Source organism: Metarhizium brunneum, chromosome 4 (genome assembly GCF_013426205.1).
Source record: "Metarhizium brunneum chromosome 4, complete sequence".
Classification (NCBI taxonomy): Eukaryota; Fungi; Ascomycota; class Sordariomycetes; order Hypocreales; family Clavicipitaceae; genus Metarhizium; species Metarhizium brunneum.
The window spans coordinates 451,657-469,405 of record NC_089425.1 but is presented as its reverse complement, the minus strand read 5'-3'; the positions used below and the strand labels follow the sequence as shown (position 1 = coordinate 469,405).

Sequence of the window (17,749 nt, the reverse complement as noted above, 5' to 3'; positions counted from 1 at the left end):
AGACAAAGGGCCGACTGCCCCTTAACAATGCAACACATGCGTCACGACGGGGATAGTCAAGCCGGAAAATTGACAGCTGTATTGCCGCTGCTCATGTCGACTATTGTCGGTTGATCCAACCCAACACATGACACGGTACATGTCATTTGTAGTCCTTGGTGGGCTACACATTAGCTAAATCAAGTCTATGTATATGCTTCTTTGAGGTAGTTGAACGCCAAACGCCACATCCATGACTGAGTCTTTCCCAGGCTCATGTCCAATTCGTAACCCATGCCAGTCCCTTTGCTATTGCCGCTGTTTTTCATGCTCTTCATGACATTTACAATTGCACCTCGTTCAGGATGCGCACCTCCTCACCTGGCTTAAACGCCGGCAGCCCGATGAACGGGCACGTGGAGCATCTGAACGCATCCCCCAGTGAGCAGTTATTGCACGAGCCCGTCTTGCCCTTGACCGTAAAGTCCAACTCGTTCAGGTCGTTTGTGTCAAGCTTGATAGCCTCAAGGCCGGCGTTGGCCTGCGATCGTCGCTCCTTCTCTTCGGCTTCGAACTTGGCGGCCAGACCGCAAGTGCAGTCCTTGCACGGACGGCGGCGCTTCTGGGGCTGGCACTCGGTCGCTACTAACGGTTAGCATCTCACACGAAGTACGACGGCTACGCATCGCGGGAACCTACGCGCTTGAGGTCGTCTCTTGAGATCTTCGTCGTCCAGCAAGTCATCCTCGTCAATCAAGTCGTCGTCGTCGTCGTCCAGCTTGCCAAAGTCAAACTTTGGCAGTGGCGCCGGCGTCTTTTTCTTGCCGAACCGCAGGGGGATGACGACTTCCTCCTCCTCCTGCTTCTCGAACCCGCCGTCCGTGGCGACGAGGCCCGAGAGAATGGCCTCTTTGGACTCGGCCGCGCCGAGCTGGCCGCCCTGGAACTGCAGCCTGCCGCCGACCCTCATGGCGGGGACTAGCGAGGCGAACAGGTGGCGGTTCAGCAGGCGCGCGGACTCGGCGGCCCGCGAGCCGTCGGCGTCGGTGAGAACGAGCACCAGGTCGTACGTCGCGGGGGGCAGGGACACGAAGCCGGCGGACAGTCGGTCGAGCATTTGGAGATCGGTGTTGGCGCGGTCAAAGGCCGTGAAGACTTGTCGCAGCTTCTCCTCGTGGGCGGCCACCGACGGCGGGGCGAGTAGAAGATTGCGCTTCGCAGGGGTCGCCACCGCCGCCAGGACCGCCGAGGGGACGGGTGCGAAATCGTCCGTGGGGTCGATGAAGACTGGGTGAGGGGCCATGATGTCTGTCGAGGGCGTCTCGCTGTGGTGGCGATGGAGTTGCAGGGCGATGATGGACGGCAACTTCAAGAGTGAAAACGAGAGCGGCGGCAGAAATGTCTGTGCCGGGGGTTGTAGGAGGTATCTTGTATCTTGTACTTCCGTGACTTTTTCTGCAGAGCCGACGTCGGCATGTCCGCGGGGAAGATGTGGTGCGGGATAAGTGGCTAATTAGTCAGGCAGCATTTGTAATCGCCCATTGGTCGGATCTTGCGTTGGCAGGGCGGCTGCAGCAAGGAGGACTGCAGGCGGCCACATAATTAAGTTATTGCATCGGGTGGCTCCTTCCCTCTCTCGCCAACGAGTCTGGGCTTTTCCGTTTGTCATCATTTACTCACCGCGGCTCATATCGCACGATAGCTCCCAGGGAGGCTTCGGAAGACGACAGACCAATGAGGCTTTAGTCCAAACATGCGGAACAGCGGCCACGTGCGACTCCAGCCACTTGGGAGTGATGATGGTCTTGCATCCGCATCCGGAACTGTCTACTGACCCTTCTAGCAGCATTGCCAAAGACGGCCGAGCATCAAGTCTGCACAAGTCCTCTCTGGCCTGTAACCCATATATTGTGGGCTCTTGACTTTATATTATTTTCGCACATGTCCTTGTCACGTGTATGGTCTTGGTCGTGCTTGGGGCTCCCGTTCGTCCAAAGTAGGCCCATGGTGGAACTCAACGGCATCCTCCAAATGTCCAGAGCTAATATTGTCGATAATGTCAATCGTTCATTTGAGCCGAAAGGGCGGAGGCGTCCATTTGCGGACACTTTTGTCAACGAATATAACTAGTACTACCAAGTTGCTCAGCCTTATGGAGCCCTCTTTTTACGTAGGGTGCCCTCTTGGAAATCCTATAAATAGAACTGAACTGCCTACTCCTGAACTGACCTCGCAGAGAAAAAGGACACACCTGCCAGACGAAATGATTTAGACAATAATCACCGAGTCTATTCTCCCAGACGGAATATGGGACATTATAAGTGGCCAAGTGAAACACTTGGTTGTTGACGAGCATCTTTTGATGGGAATGCTTGCCTGCAACTTCGCCCAAGAGCAACGGCATCAATGGGAGTTGTGCTGGCCCGTTTGAACCTCCACTAATGACGTACGGTGTCACGTGGTGACCCCCCGCGGCCTTACTCGCCTAGCCCAGGCACAGCCGTTGCACCCGACTTGACATCTGGGCCTTTCAAAACTCACATGTGCAGCCTTCTAATTGGTTCAAAGCCCTACATGCATGTATGTACACTCGCTGTCGCCATCAATTGATCTGTACATTCAATGTCGCTGCTGCAACGTGCTCTCTCTGCGCGAATAGTCATCATCTGCCATTCGATTCCACAGCTCTAGCCGGAAGAATGCCAACACTCGGGGAAGCAGGAGGCTGCATGACAGTCTCGCACTGTTCAAAAGAGATGGTACAGCTCCAGGCGTGCAATGGCATTGTTCGGTGCCGCGCAGTCTCGCGTAGATGACGAGCGCAACCAATTTGTCGCGGCCATACGCAATCTCGAAACGATATTCGGCACTGGCCACCGCGCACCATCCAAATGCCTTGCCACACGAGTTACTCCGTCTGCCAGGATCCAGCCGCTTTACGCCACGCGGAACTTTCAACATATGCTGCTTCGTGCAATGCCCTACCGGCGAACGATGAGTCGTTTGAATCCCCCCTACGACCGTGAAGCAAGCTCGAGAGCGAAATGCCACCATGTCGTCAGTTCCCTCCATCTGCCCACGTTTTTGTTGGCATACTGACTGGTGTTAGAGCCACAAGGGACACTGTATTGGTAGTCTCTATGTGTATATTCATTGGGAATGGTAGGCACATGTTTAGCACTTGTGAGAATAGCCCTCTAGGCCCGCAAGAGTAGCACGCGCAGTTCACTGGCGTTTTGCATCCTTTTTGGCGTTTGACCTTCGACCGGGCTAATTCTCTCTTAGATTACGTGGCCAAGGTGACGAACAAAGGCCAATTTAAAGTACTTGATTCAGATCTCAAGCAGCGACATGGAACTGCTTGAGCGTCAGTGAATACCGGGTAGGCATCCGTTCGAATAGCTAAATCGCTCATTTCAAGTCGGCTGCTTCTGTTTAATATTACAAGCCATCTTGCATAGCTACTACGCCTTGGATGTTGGGCACCATCAGCGCTCTTTCACTGTGCCAAGCGAATTTACTTTTAGGGCCGTGCTGAGTTTGCCGTTAGTGTTCAGACGATGAACAGCTCTGCTCACACACAAAGGGACCTCTAGACAATCACTGCAGCGCAGAGTTCACAATCGGAAACAAGGCCAGCGCCGGTCGCATTCACAAAAGGGGTGTACACCTCAAGCAAGCAGGAATGGGCAGGGTGAAAGGAAAAGTTCAGAAAAAGTCATGACGCGTACGTACATGCAATCCAACCTACCTAGGTAGGGACCAAGGTAATGACAGCGGTCGAACTCGTTCTGTTCAGTATAAAATGACCGTCGTTCAAAAAGCGTACGTCGGAAGCTGAGGGTACTTTATGACAATTTGTCGCAAGAACAAACAACGACAATCGTCTGGACAAGCTATGAAGAAGCGCCTGCATGTCAGAAGATCGCTGAATGAAGTCAGTGCTCTCCAAGGCTTCTCGGCGCCCACAACACCACCATGTTGATTCCATGTTCGGTGTCGTACTTGGCCCCTGTAAACCAACACACGAGGAACACTTGGGCTGATCCTGGGCATGGACATGAAGACGACATGTTCAGTTTCTTGGTCAGCTGCCTGGCTGTGGTGTCTCTTCGCGTATATAAACTCTATGCTTTCCGCGGGTTTGTGCCATGACCGCGCGACTTTGTCTTCTCACCACACCGCATCGCGAGTCGCTAAGCAACTTTGTCTTCTCGACACGCTGATCACCAATCACCACCAAGCGACTCTGTCTTCTCGTCGCACTGCATCGCGAATCAGCAAGCGATTCCTTCTTCTCGACCAACTGTATCACGATCGACGCCCTGTGCTAGACACGCGCACCGCACCAAGATGTCCTATTCGAGGATCCGATACAGACGACAGGGTGTCTCAAGAGACGAAAGCCTCGTCTCACACGAACAAGATCTCCGCTTCAAGGTTTCGGACTCCGGTGAGGAATCGTATGTGGGCTTCGATGAGGAAACGAATTTGAACCACGATGAGGCAACGTATTCGGACCACGTTGAAAGCCTCATCCCATCCGTACAAAATCTCGGCTTCAACATTCCGGAAGTCAATGAGGAATCGTATCTGGGCCCCGATGAGGCAACGTCTTCGAACCACAATGAGGCAACGTATTCGAACCACGATCAGGCAACGTATTCGAACCACGATCAGGCAACGTATTCGAACCACGATCAGGCAACGTATTCGAACCACGATCAGGCAACGTATTCGAACCACGATCAGGCAACGTATTCGAACCACGATCAGGCAACGTATTCGAACCACGATCAGGCAACGTATTCGAACCACGATCAGGCAACGTATTCGAACCACGATCAGGCAACGTATTCGAACCACGATCAGGCAACGTATTCAAACCACAATGAGGCAACGTATTCAAACCACGATGAGGCAACGTATTTGGGCTCCGATGAGAAAACACATTTGGACCACGATGAGGAAACAAACCCCAGTGACGGTGGGCAAGATGATCCCCGATGCTACGGCATATGCCCCGGGACATTGAACCCGAATGCAATCAGCAACGAGCATTATCGTCGCGGAAATGTCAACTTCGACTACATCAAAGCGTACTGGCCACAGACGATTCCCCGTCATTACGCGTGGACTGGCAAATACCCGGTGGACGAGCGGTTCGCCCTCGCACGTGTCGAAGACAAGATTGGCATCAATCTAAAGGACATATTTGATCATGGGAGCTGGGTTCCTTTCAACGGCATATCTCGAAAAGGCATTGCCCCCTACATTGCGACCATTACATACTCGACCCCCCCTATCACGCTCTCCTATGCAATACTCCGCCGCAATGTCAGCAGACCGGTTTGTGTATTCGGATTCAAACTACATCTAGATGGACAAAATCAAAAATTTAACCCCATCCTTGAATCGCGATTTTATATGGTCAAGGCTGGTGGGGGGCAAGGTGGTTCTACAAAGACACTGGATTTTCTGGGTTTTCAGAAGCCGCCCGAACGTGAGCCGTCGGCCAAGTTCTGGGAATTCGAGTGGTGGGTCCCGAAATACATATGCTGCCGGGACGACTTCAATCTTCATTTTCGGCCAGACGAAGTCGATGCAAGGTCTACTGAGTCGTCAAGACGGGCTGGTCATAGACAGAGGGTTCGACGATGACTTCCGGAATCGACTGGAAACCTTGTGGCACATTATTGCGGGGGATCGTGTTTTGGATATCGGAGAGTTTATGTTTTTGTTTTCTGTTTCCTGCTTTGTGGAAATTATCTCTTCAGTTCATGACAAAGTCAATGGTTATGGGATCGCGTTCGCCTTCGTCGTCGCGCGGTCATTCGTCCCACTCGTGCGTGGTCGCGGTTCGGCACATTTTTCCGCCGGTGTGTTGGACAGGACGGAGCGCAGGACGCGAACGATGTTGATACATTGGCAGTTGTTCCGTTTTTATTTGAAATTTTTTCCTTGATTAGAATCAAGTCACAGAAAAATTGCAGATTTCGTTGCTATGCTATTATTTGCCGGCTGATGGTTGTGTGCTCCGCAAGATCTGTCCGGGGCGGGATGTGACGCACGCATTTGCCGTGTCCGCCTGAATGTTTGGTAGAATTGTTGTGAGTGTCAGAAGAGTTGACACGAGTTGAAAAAAGTTCTGGCTGCATGGAAGCCGGGGGATGGTCAGTAAGCCACCGCCCACGTGGTGCTTGTTGCACGGATGTCACGTTGCCATAAAGGCACGGGCCGGACCTTGAACATGACGATAGTTGGACAAGTGCTCGAGACCTAGTGCAGGCCTCAGGCCTACAAGCTCGCTTGCTTACCGCTATTTGATATAAATAAAGGTTATTAGCCCTCGAGACCTGGAGGAGAACCAAGGACCTTTGATATTAGCTGAAATTAAATATTGTTCGAAGCAAGCCCTTCTCACAGCGCTGGCCAGGCCGACGTGATCGTCGTGGATCGAACAGCGGTTCCGTATTGTTGCAGTACGTACCCAGCACCAGACTGGCCAGGATTTGTCTTTGGTTGTATAATCTTCGTGTGTAGATGAAATGTATAGTGTTGCACAGTGCTAAATTCTTCCTTCATCAGCTACATATTACAAGAATCTCGTCCATTGTTACACGGAAAAGGCCCAACAGATCGTGAAGCCCAACAAAGGAGCTTCGCCGATACAGGGCTTGTTAGTTACACAGCTAGAACACGTGCCCATGTAAGGACCCTGGGCCTGGGCGTTCCTTTTATGTATATAAGGAGGTCACCCTTCTCTTCTTCTCTTGTAGTAACTAAAGACCTTACAGACCCTTCGATATTATTATTGAATTGAGCCCTTTTGCTCCAAGCCTTCAAACATGGAACCCTTGTCACATCCATCTTGACAAAACACTTCCATTACCTAAAATGCCAGTGGGGAATCACGGCCAACCAGGTAACACGCAGGCATCAAATAGAAACATGTTGAAAGTCGAGGCATGATATATTTGCAAGTAAAGTCCTTGTCGTTGAAATTCCACTTGTCCTGCTTGCTACCAGGAAGCAGGAACCGACCGCTCCCCAAAATTCCGCGTGCTCGCTCCAGAGTCATAATGAAATAACATACATATAACGCATGTACAAACTAGCGAGTATAATTGAAGATACAGATTGGGCCAAGACTATCTCATCTATTTTCCAGCTGGGACCACCTCAAAATCGTTGGATCCAAGGATTTCAGATATAATGCTAGGGTCGAGGTCAAAGTCATTGTTGTTCCCTCCCGGCTGGACGTTGTTGTTATTGGAGAACTGGCCATCAGAATCAGGGAAGTTATTCGGGGGTCCGTTATTTGGGGGTCCATTATTGGAGGGTCCGTTATTGAAAGGTCCGTTATCGAAAGGTCCGTTATTTGATGGTCCGTTTGTTGGGGGTCTGTTTGACGGTCCGTTATTGTTGTTGCCTCCCGACTGAAAGTTGTTGTCATTGTCGATCTGGTTATCAAAACCGGGAAAGTCATTTGATGGCCCGTTAGTTGGAGGTCTGCCATTCGGGGGTCTGTTTGATGGTCCGCCATCCGATGGTCCGTTAGTTGGAGGCCTGTTATTTGGGGGTCTGTTTGATGGCCCGCCATTGTTGCCCGGAAAGCCGGTAGGAGGCCGGCCATTCCCGCCGTTGGGAGGCTCATTGTCGCCGTTATTTCCGTTGTTTGGCGGCCGGTTCCCATTACCTGTTCCGGCGCCGTTGCAATTCTTTGCAATGTCTCCGGCATAGAGCGCGTAGTTGTCAGCATTTTCTAGACTTCTGTCCGTGTCAAGTTGCTTGGACTTTTGCTTGCCATAGGCAATATCGCCAGTGGCCACTGTCGTATGGGACATCTCGTGTACAAACAGTTCCTCCAAGTTGGTGAGAGTGTTTCCGCAGCCCTGGCCCTGGTTCTGACGGCGCTGACGACTACCCGCGGCCATGTCAAAGGCACTGCGGCAGAGCCGAATCGACCCCGGAGTGCCCGACGTGATGGTTGCTACGGCCGCCAGCTCCGTGTTGCCGCTCTGCGGAAGAAAGCATGGCTCATTCGGGGTGCACTCAACCCTAATGGGTTGGTTCCCATCATGGCCGCAGCCAGCAGCAATCTTGGCAAAGGATTGTGCCACCCGGTTGCGGGTGTCGGCATCGTTGGTATTGAAGTATTGCTGAAAAGTAGGTGATCCGTCTTTGGCGTCCTGCTCGGCTCTCTTTGCTAGCTGGATGCATTGTGCAAGCGCGGCGTCGACCTGTTGCTGTTGATTGGCACAGCTCCTGTCTGTGTCTGCGCGTCTCTGTTCGGGCACTTCGTCCCCGTTGATTGTACATCCGGTGCCGTTGACAACATCAAGCGCTGCGAGGTTCTCGTAAGTCTGGGCGAGGCTTGGCCTTTCTCGGGCTTCCAAAGAAGAACCGCGGCCGGTGATGGACAAGGCCACGACCGTGGCCGGATTCAAAGCCGTAACAAGCCCAGTAAGTCTCATGTTGGCTCTAGTTATTCTTTTCCAAGTATAAGGTGCAATTCAACTAGAAATGGACGACTATGATATGCCCAAGATGCAACGACATGGAGGCATACAAAAGTCGGGAGTCTTTATATGGCGACGACTCGTGGCACCTGGGTCTACACATGGTCAGCTTTCACATAGACAAGACAACACAGCCCAATCGGTGCTGAAAAAGCCCAAAGTAGGTGTTTCATTCTCTACTCAAGTATATCATGCCCCCAGCTGGCCCCGCTGGCGGAGATATGGCAATGCTACAAGGGTTCGGCGAGTTTTAGTAGTTCGTGCATTGACAGCATACTACAGAGGTCAAGGGATCGCCGCTGTCAACACATTGACACCTAGCAAGTGACGGCTGAAAAAGACGTCCCGAGCTCTGATTCAGCGTCTCAAGTTGATCGTCTCCATGGTTGGTCCCAGTAGTTAAAATAGCTACGAGCTTGGTATTCATGCCAGCCCCAGTGTGCTCACTACTAGAAGTCACTAGGGAGAAGCCTCGCTTGTTCCCCCAGTATGTGGAAATGGTGCTCAAGATGAGTTGAACATGACATCATGCTTTATTCGATGGTACAAATAGCGGTATCTGACGCGGGACATTTGGAACTCTATGTCATAAGCACGTGAATAGAGCTGTACAGCCAATATGTCAGAGCAAACCACATTGAAATGTAGTAAGCTCTTGGTTGGTATTGGTGAGAAGATTGTGTACTCAATAAAGGAACCGAGTTCTCCCCTTGACCACATCTTGATCAACTGAAAAGCGAAGGCCTGGTGTGGACAGCATAAATGTGACATGGATCAAGTTACATATGCGCCGACATGACATTGGACGCGTGATGGACAATATCAATCAGCGCATGAATTTATCGCTGGCGGCCTGTTCCAAAACTCTCCGCAGCAAGTTGGGTGAGAACACCGCTGCTTCTGCAACTAATCCATCGCCACGACTTCTTGTGAATGCATGTAGGGAGTCATTCTCTGTCAGCTGGTCAAGGTAGTTCTTGTGCTGTAACAATCTCAAACTGCGCCCAGTGGAGCTTCTCCAGTCGTTCATGGTTACATCCCGGACAATAGACTTCAAATTTCCGGCGCCGAATCGGGCTATTTCCCCGACTGCCGCGTCGCAAGATTCGCAACCTTTGATTGGTTCATGTCCATTTAACTCAAACATCCTTGACTCAGATCGAACCACTGCCCACCTACATCGCGACTGGGTTGATCATGTCTCGTTTCGGAGACAAGCCAGATCCCAGCATGCAGACTGCTGTCTAGGTCCAATCGAATCAAATACTTGGGTCCGAGACGTTGTCGTATACGGGCTTCGAGCACGGCGGCCGCGTTGTTGCGCAAGGTCTGAGGAGTCAAGTCATTTGGCTGATTCGCGTGAGCTGAGCATTATAGCCGCAACAGGTTACGTCCTCCCGTTCTTGTTTCAGCCTTGGCGCTACTATACGTCATCCTGTCTGGAGCTGCATGCATAATCATGGCCATCGGGTGTTTCAACTTTCGGGCCTACGTGCTTTGAGGAACGAACCGCCGCGAATTGCCCAACACCCGCTTTGTTAGACCAGCGTACAACGTGGACTTTGTTAAAATTCCCTCAGGAAGGTCTCCCGCCCGACGCATTGCAGTAGCTTTGGCGCTTGCAAATATAGCCAAGTACCCGATCCTGGATATCTCAAGAGGAGGCCGCGTAGGAATCTAAATAGAATGAAAGACAGAAGAGGCGGACGAGAGGCAAATCGAAATAATATAATTGCTGCGTATAGCGGTTAGCAGCCACGGGCCGCATTTACAGAAAACTGGTCCTTCATTCAAGTTGCAAGCGAGCTGGCTATAGTCCATATTTGGAATCTTACAATATTGATCTTTCCAAGACATCGTCTGGTAGCTGGCGTTTAGTGTCAAAGGCTTCCGGTCTTGTTAGGATCCTGGCTCGCTGAACTTGGAGGGGAGATAGAGACGGACGAAAACCCCGGAATTTCCTCCACTTTTGGTTAGTACAACGGAAATGCAGCTTAGAAAAAGGATCACCTCCCCGTGTCAGACTTCAAGCACCATGTTGCAGATCATGCACATGGGTTGTGCAGATGCAGACAGTGCTGGCTGCATAAGCTGCCCCGCTGTTTCGGTGTAAGAGAAACATTGGAGTGAATACATATGTTGAGTCAATTATGCATTAAGCCACAAGGCAAAAATTGTAGACGCCTACGGACTGTTACCATAGCAGCTGTAATCATCATATGTAACTCAACAGAATAGTAGAGACCGACTATGGAGGCGTTTCGAGTCGGCTTGCCGCAAGGATGCAGCGAGGTGCTAGTAAACACAAAGGGAGAAGGTAAAGAGGCTTAGAGGTTAATCAAGTTCAGTGCCTCTTTTAGGCCTAACTCGTCTGCGTCATCTCAGTAGTTATTCTGTCATCAACATTCAGTCATGAAAGCCAGCAACACCAAATCACCGAGAGCGTGGAATTAAAGATTGTGCCCAATGGGCTCAAATAAAAAGCCAAATTTGTTACTAGTTACACACCCTGATCCTTTGGCTTCAAAATCATGTTACAATGTCGTTTCCTCACTGTCGACTACGCCCAGAGTCCATGACATATCGCAAGGCAATAATGTCAGCGCTCCAGTGGATATGTCACCTCTAATGTCTCAGCCACTACAATTCTGTCCTGACTCGTCCCTCGGCCATCCGAGTTTTATACTACGTAGCTGGGCGAAATTGGACATGCAGAAGCTGACATCAGCAATCTCCAGTGAGCTGAAAATGTCAAGTCCGTCAGCCCGGTCCATGTTTAGCGGGTACAACTATGACTAGTGACACGAGATAGATGGTACGAAGTTTATGTAGCATCCTCCAACACCACTTTGTGGTTTGGAATGATGGAGCGACTGCCCGATGACGACCGTTTGTGGCAACACGATTATACGCTGCCGATATCCGAAGCATGACCAAGTAGTGTTACCGATCCTCGTGGTATAAACGGGTGGTATTTCGGCGATCCTGCAGCATCTTTCTCGCTTGTAATACGTTATGGTCGTACCATTGAACTCTGCACTATAGTAGGCTGGTAAGCATAATGCAGCGATACGCGCTGTACTACACACCATGCGTTGCTCTACACCAACTGTTGGCGTAGAGGCAGAGTCAGGTGGCACTCTTGATAAATGTCATCAGCCCAATGTACATTGGACTTGATACCCGGCGCGTCCGTCGCGACGAGATGAATGTGTCATTATCTCGCCCGGTGGCCATACGCTCGTGGCGACGCTTCGACGTTGGAACGGTCAACGAGGCTCGGAGCTCTGCAAGGACAATGTCCCTGACACATCCATCATTACGAATAGGGGTGGGAAGAAGACATCTCCGCCAGCCTCACCGGAGGGCCCGGGGGCACATGACATTATCTGCGATCCTGGGAAAATACGAGTGCGCAGTTGATTGAGACTTTCTGTCGATCATTGTTGAATTCTGAAAGGGCAGTGCATTGTCGAGAGTCAGTCTGCAGAGATGAATCATCGCCGTGCTCTCCAGTCCGCTCTACAGACGTTGCGCCGTAGTCAAGTATAAAAGCGCGGCAACCTGCGGCCCCATTGCAAAATCGCATTGCAAATCAGTTCAGATACATTGATTCAAAGTTCATTTGAAACCAGTCCTCGAATCAAGGGTAGTTAAAATGCGCCTCTTCATTTTCCCGGTCCTCGCAATGTTGTCGACTGCCAATGCGAATCAGTGTGGCAAGCTGCGACTGGGAGTTCTTGTATGTACTCCATCGCCTCTACGTATGTGCTCGTTGCTCGGAGTTGCTCATTCTTTCTAGGCCAATCTTCATACGGATTCGAATTGTTCAAGCAATGTTTCGACTCCTCTATATAGCGGGAATTGTACCAGTATCCAAGGCTTTGGGTATGCGTCATGTCAGACTCTTTTCGTTGAATGTATTGAAACTAAATAGTGATACCCTAGTTCCCTCTGTTCCTTCGCTAATAAAGGGCTCAGTTGCACCAAGTACTCGTAAGTGCCGGTAGCGACTCCTGAGGACCGCCGTATCTGTTACCAGTCTCTGACAAAATGAGCCGATAGGGCTTCAAACTGTAATGGACGGGCAATTGAATCAGGGCCCTACATTAGTGACGGATGCAACTTATTGGACAGAAATACTGCCCCAATGTCCATTAAATGCTTCGCTAAAAAGTATTAAGTACACGGGGGATTGCCAGCTTGGGGTTGGACGTTCTGACAAAGAGAGCTCTTGGTCGTTGCATGGACTTCTCAGCTGGAATGTAAGCTCGGTCGGTCAAGGCGGGACTATTACTACTAGCATGTAACTTCGTTGCGCTTTACGTATAGAAAGAGCTGATACTACAATTCCATGTCCCCAAGCTATTATAGTTCCTGTTGCCGCGTGGCACCAGCAGTTCCAAGTCTGCTCGGATGTTGATGAGAAGCGTCCCGCGGATATTAAGAGTGTGCTAGACATGATCTTTGGTCATGATGCTTATACTATTACAAGACATAGATTCGAGAGCTAGCCACAAAGACCTTCCACTCGGCCACCTGGTTGTCTTATAATTTCGCCAACTTCAGCTACCGTCGATGAACTTTGCAGAGAGATGGTCTTACTGAAGCGGTTTCTTATTAATTACATTCTTAGATAGTTATCTCTATTTTATCGGTTTATGCTCTTGCTCTGAACTATAAAAACACTCTTAATGCTAGCATAAGTCTAATATCAATTAGGTTTGCTTCACGTGGTCACATAAACTAGTAACCAAAACAGACTAAATTAAGACAGGAAGGAATGCAGGTGTTTCTCTGTGGATTTCAACCCCAAACCCAAATCGAGCGCAAATTTTATGCGTTGGTACGTGTGTAATTTACGGCACGAAGGCGACAAAGTTGATAGCATCTAGAAACCTTGGTCTAGTTGACCAGTTCACACACATTTTGACAATGACAGTAAATAAACCTAGAGAAACTGATTTGTCGCAAAAAATTGGTAAATTTGCTACCATGTGAAGCGGATAATGTGGAGTGATGAAGCGTGGGTGCTTAGAGCGTCGCCTTGACCGTCCACAGTCGGCGTCTTAGGAGCTGGTCGTCTTTTCCCAGCTGCATCGTCAAGTATTAGCTAGTCAGCTAACGTATCACTGGAACAGGGTCAGACGTACATATCGAGAAAGATTTTCCACAAAATGGAAAACAAGACGCCCTGTAGACCGTTGCATAGTATTCGCGTTGCGAGGCCTCGTCCGAGAAGTCCGAGGACTCCATCCTCTTGAATCACCAGCTTAACCGCCTCGGCTGGATACCATGATTAGAGAAGACACATTTAGAATAACAGGCACAAGTCTTACTATAAGAGACTTGGGTGTCGTTGACTTGACGATATGTCTTGACGACTCTCAAGGAATTTGACACGGAGTCGGAAATAAGGGATGCGACAAATCCGATGAAAGCTAGACGCAGCAACCACAGGAATAATTCCGACTTGGGCGGCTCCTGGATGGATTCGTTCAGGAGATTATACTACAGTATGTGAGTAATTGGATGCTAACGCCTTGTATTCGAGCGTTCAGCTTACCGTAGCAAACCACGGATAATGCCCGACAAAAGTTGCTCCCGCCGTAGCAAATGCTCCCCACCACAGTGTCGCAATTCCGTATTTCTGGAAGCGCTGGCGCAGCAAGTCGATTCCACTAGGTCCTTGTGCTTGGAGAGTTGTCTTTAGAGTATCAATGGGAGTGAGGACCATCCGGAAACCGGCAGCACTTGGTACATGTCTTAGCGTAAAGGACTAAATCTGTTGAAAATCATACTCATACCAAAGAGAAGCAAAGACTGTTTTTGCGGGCGAGGGCAATTGACTCAAGTATGAATTGGACTGTAGCAAGGCAAGGATGCCGGCATTTGCAGCGGTATCTCCAAACCTTGCAAGGGGACCTGGGATGATTGCCAGTTAGTTCCCAGATGCTTATTTGGCAGTTTGAGCAATTCAAAACATGCTTGCGCCACATACCTTGAACAAGTGCAGCTGTGAGACCCTGATAGTAGCGACCGAGCCCTCCTGCGTGATATAGGGTCTGGGTCGCAGTCGTAAACGAGGTCCCAAAGCGGTACTGGTAATTCATTATCGTGCGAAGTGGCTGGTTTCCGTCAGTATCTTCTTATTCGATGACATCTATGAGGACAAGAGGTACCATTAGCAGCAGAACTTGTAAAACCATGGCTGCGGCGCCGCTGAGACCTCCACCGAGCGCTTTCTTCAATGCATGCTTCAGGTCAAACTATGATGCAAGCAGAAGCGTCAGCTGAGAATAGATGGGCGCATTACAAGTCGCGAATAGACCAACATCAACGTCGCTGCCCGCATCAATCCAGCCCTTGATAAAAACAATGGCGACGACAACTGCGAGGACGGCCCAAAATAGTCTCCAGTAACTCCATCTACCCCTCCCGGGCTCGGACTCGGGATCATCGACCCTCGGACTTGACGGCTCGCCGTTTAGCAGTGGTGTCTCCTCGTGAGGATTGCTTTGGCTCTCTACATCACCCTCGTGCGCCATGGTTTCGATCGTCTCCCGAACCTGGGCATCAGCAAGCTGGGGCAATGGATGAAGTTGGTGAAACTGGACCGGCAGCCTGCAGCGATATTCCGAGACCCGCAATCGCTCCGTCTCGGATGACAAATGCAATAGCCCATGATCCGGGGTGGTGATTAGGACGCGGCGACAAGCAGGCAGGGCCATTCGGATTGGTCAAGGAGAGTCTGATGCAATACCGACCAATATGGCGCATTCCCACACGCGATAACCACAGAATGACCGCATCGGCATAATGATCATGTGCAATTGTTGCGAGACTAAGAATTGATATGTGAGCTCGATCCCCCTTCCCCGCAGCTGTTTCTCATAGCCGTGGGCGTGTATTTCCATGTCGTGCATTTCTTTGAGACGTTGTAAGCGGGCTTGGAATTTCTCTTTATTTGCCTGCATACTTATACTATGAATGGTCTTAAGTCGGACATCAAATCGGTTGCAATTATTGGCGCCGGACCCGCTGGTACTTTTTCCCCCCTCTGAATTTGACATTATGCAACGGTGCTGGGCTAATCGTCAAGTTGATAGGTGCAATTGCAGCATCTGCGCTGAAAGCTGAGAACTACTTTGATCGAATCCGAGTCTTTGAACGCCGAGAATCAGCTGGTGGAACCTGGTTTGTAACCAAGTCCGTGGAGATGTACAGGGCCTTTTTATTTTGACCTTTGGCCAGGATACACGATGAAGATCCAGGTTCTAACCATCCTGTGTATCCGGGAAAGCTACCGACCGAAACCGACCAACCTTTAGATATCCCCCATGACTTGCCCCAAAATACCCCCCACATCCGGCGTGAGCGGTGGACGGCGACGCCCATTTACAACATGTTGACGTGAGACTCCTCTGAGTCCTGTGGCAAATCCTGACACTGAATATACAACTAGAACAAATGTCCCTGACATAGCCATGTGCTTCTCCGATTCGAGATTTGCATACGGCCCCTTTGTGCCACACTACGTCGCCCGGCAATATGTCGAGAATTACTTTGCCATCCACCAGACAGATTCCTTCCTAGAGCTTAACACGACTGTGGAGGATCTTTCGAGCGTGTCATTGCCAGCGCCCAGCGGCGCCAGAGGTTGGAAGTTGACGCTCCGGAAACACGACGCCACCAGAAACCTCGACGTGTGGCGCGAAGAGTTCTACGACGCCGTGGTATTAGCCAACGGGCACTACTCGGTTCCCTATGTACGCATCAGCACCCAAACATGTCGAAGCACGCGGAAAGCTAACCCAGCGACAGGTACCGCAAGTCCCCGGCCTCGAGGCATACATGGCCAAGTTTCCCGGGCGAGTCTCCCACTCCAAGTTCTACCGCTCGCCCCTACTCTACGAACACAAACGAGTCATTGTCGTTGGCAACTCCGCCTCCGGCCACGACGTCGCCGCCGACTTGGTCTCTGCCGCCCAACACCCCGTCCATGTATCCCGGCGCTCCAAGTCCAAGTGGGACGGCGACGAGCCGCCGCCCGGAATATCGTGGAAGCCTACCATTAGAGAATTCCAACCAGACGGCAGAGTCGTATTCGCCGACGACACATACCTGGATAATGTCGACGCGGTGATCTACTGCACCGGCTACAAGGCTTCGTTTCCATTCTGGAATGAAGAGGTCAACAAGCAGCCCTTGTGGGACTATAAAGCCGATAGGCTGGTCAAGAGCTACCGGCACACCTTCTTCCGGGACTATCCTAACCTCGGGATCGTGGGACTTCCGAGGACGTTGACGTTCAGAAGCTTTGAGTACCAGGCCATTGCGCTTGCGCGGCTGTGGTCCAACAGAAACTCGATGCCGCTGCCGTCGCGGGAGGAACAAGAGGCGTGGGAAGTGCAGCAGGCGGAGAAGACGAGGGCCCGGGGTGCAAAGTTTCACGATGTTCCGTGGGAAAATGGCGAGACGGCCGAGTACTTGGGGTACTTGTTTGATATTGCGGGCCTGGGGACCTTGAGTGGCGAGGGTAGAATACCGCCTGCCCTGGGGAGGGACTTGGTTTGGGCTATAGATAATATACACAAGTATCCGGAGCATTCGGCGCGGGATAAGAAGGGAGTTGGAGGAGATTGTATAGAGGAAGGTTGGGTTTTGGTGGCAAATGGGCGCAGGAGTCACTTGGGCTTTATTTAGGTGACTGATACAACGCGCATTAGTCTACTGGACTCTTCTTCATCAGACGGCGTCTGTTGTGCATAGTTTCTATGATGAACTGGAGGTTTGAGGCGCTTTATACTTGGCCGACTGGCTCACGCGGTGCTCGGCTTTTACGTGGATTGGCTTGTACATAATCCCTTGATGCACAAGTGCCTATCAACTGAGACTATAGGAGGGCCAGACTCTGGTTCCTGGGGAACTGATGGTCGGTTAAACATGAGATTTGATATGCTTGAGCATAGTGCATCGGACAGCACGGAGTACACAACTAGAGAAGTGCACTTCGGATTGCTTATTTAACCAGTAAACTCAAGAGTCCAGCCTTCAAGGTTTTCCAGTGTCAAGAGTCCAAGGAGCACACTTATACGGTGATTTCGAGTTATTTGGCCAAGGCCCGCTATTCTTGCCTCTTTTACTCCCAGGCTCAGTTATGCAACGATAACCATTGTGGAAATATCTCAAGTTTAACCGGGAAATTAAGGAATCAGAGAACCAATCTGCACAGTACCGCCCTAGCA

General features: G+C 50.7%; 5 protein-coding genes across 5 annotated transcripts; 2 read left to right on the top strand and 3 right to left on the bottom strand.

Moving 5' to 3' along the window:
* Positions 1-322: 322 nt before the first annotated feature.
* On the bottom strand, positions 323-1,282 carry dre2 (Fe-S cluster assembly protein dre2; the record flags this gene model as incomplete). The annotated part of the gene is made up of 2 exons (XM_014685084.1): positions 323-621; positions 679-1,282. The coding sequence occupies 2 exons, from the start codon at positions 1,280-1,282 to the stop codon at positions 323-325; spliced, it is 903 nt and encodes a 300-aa protein (XP_014540570.1).
* Positions 1,283-4,332: 3,050 nt separating this feature from the next.
* Akap5 (A-kinase anchor protein 5) lies at positions 4,333-5,640 on the top strand (the record flags this gene model as incomplete). The annotated part of the gene is made up of 1 exon (XM_014685083.2): positions 4,333-5,640. The coding sequence occupies one exon, from the start codon at positions 4,333-4,335 to the stop codon at positions 5,638-5,640; it is 1,308 nt and encodes a 435-aa protein (XP_014540569.2).
* Positions 5,641-7,139: 1,499 nt separating this feature from the next.
* Positions 7,140-8,456, bottom strand: G6M90_00g068120 (uncharacterized protein; the record flags this gene model as incomplete). Its single annotated transcript, XM_014685082.1, has 1 exon — positions 7,140-8,456. One exon carries the CDS (start codon positions 8,454-8,456, stop codon positions 7,140-7,142), a length of 1,317 nt encoding a protein of 438 aa, XP_014540568.1.
* Positions 8,457-13,570: 5,114 nt separating this feature from the next.
* G6M90_00g068110 (uncharacterized protein) lies at positions 13,571-15,049 on the bottom strand (the record flags this gene model as incomplete). Its single annotated transcript, XM_066130863.1, has 8 exons — positions 13,571-13,595; positions 13,655-13,787; positions 13,841-14,012; positions 14,068-14,254; positions 14,309-14,426; positions 14,503-14,629; positions 14,684-14,770; positions 14,837-15,049. The coding sequence occupies 8 exons, from the start codon at positions 15,047-15,049 to the stop codon at positions 13,571-13,573; spliced, it is 1,062 nt and encodes a 353-aa protein (XP_065987145.1).
* A 438-nt stretch (positions 15,050-15,487) lies between these two features.
* Positions 15,488-17,207, top strand: fmo1_1 (Thiol-specific monooxygenase; the record flags this gene model as incomplete). The annotated part of the gene is made up of 5 exons (XM_014685080.2): positions 15,488-15,545; positions 15,611-15,698; positions 15,756-15,914; positions 15,967-16,270; positions 16,326-17,207. The coding sequence occupies 5 exons, from the start codon at positions 15,488-15,490 to the stop codon at positions 17,205-17,207; spliced, it is 1,491 nt and encodes a 496-aa protein (XP_014540566.2).
* Positions 17,208-17,749: the final 542 nt, after the last annotated feature.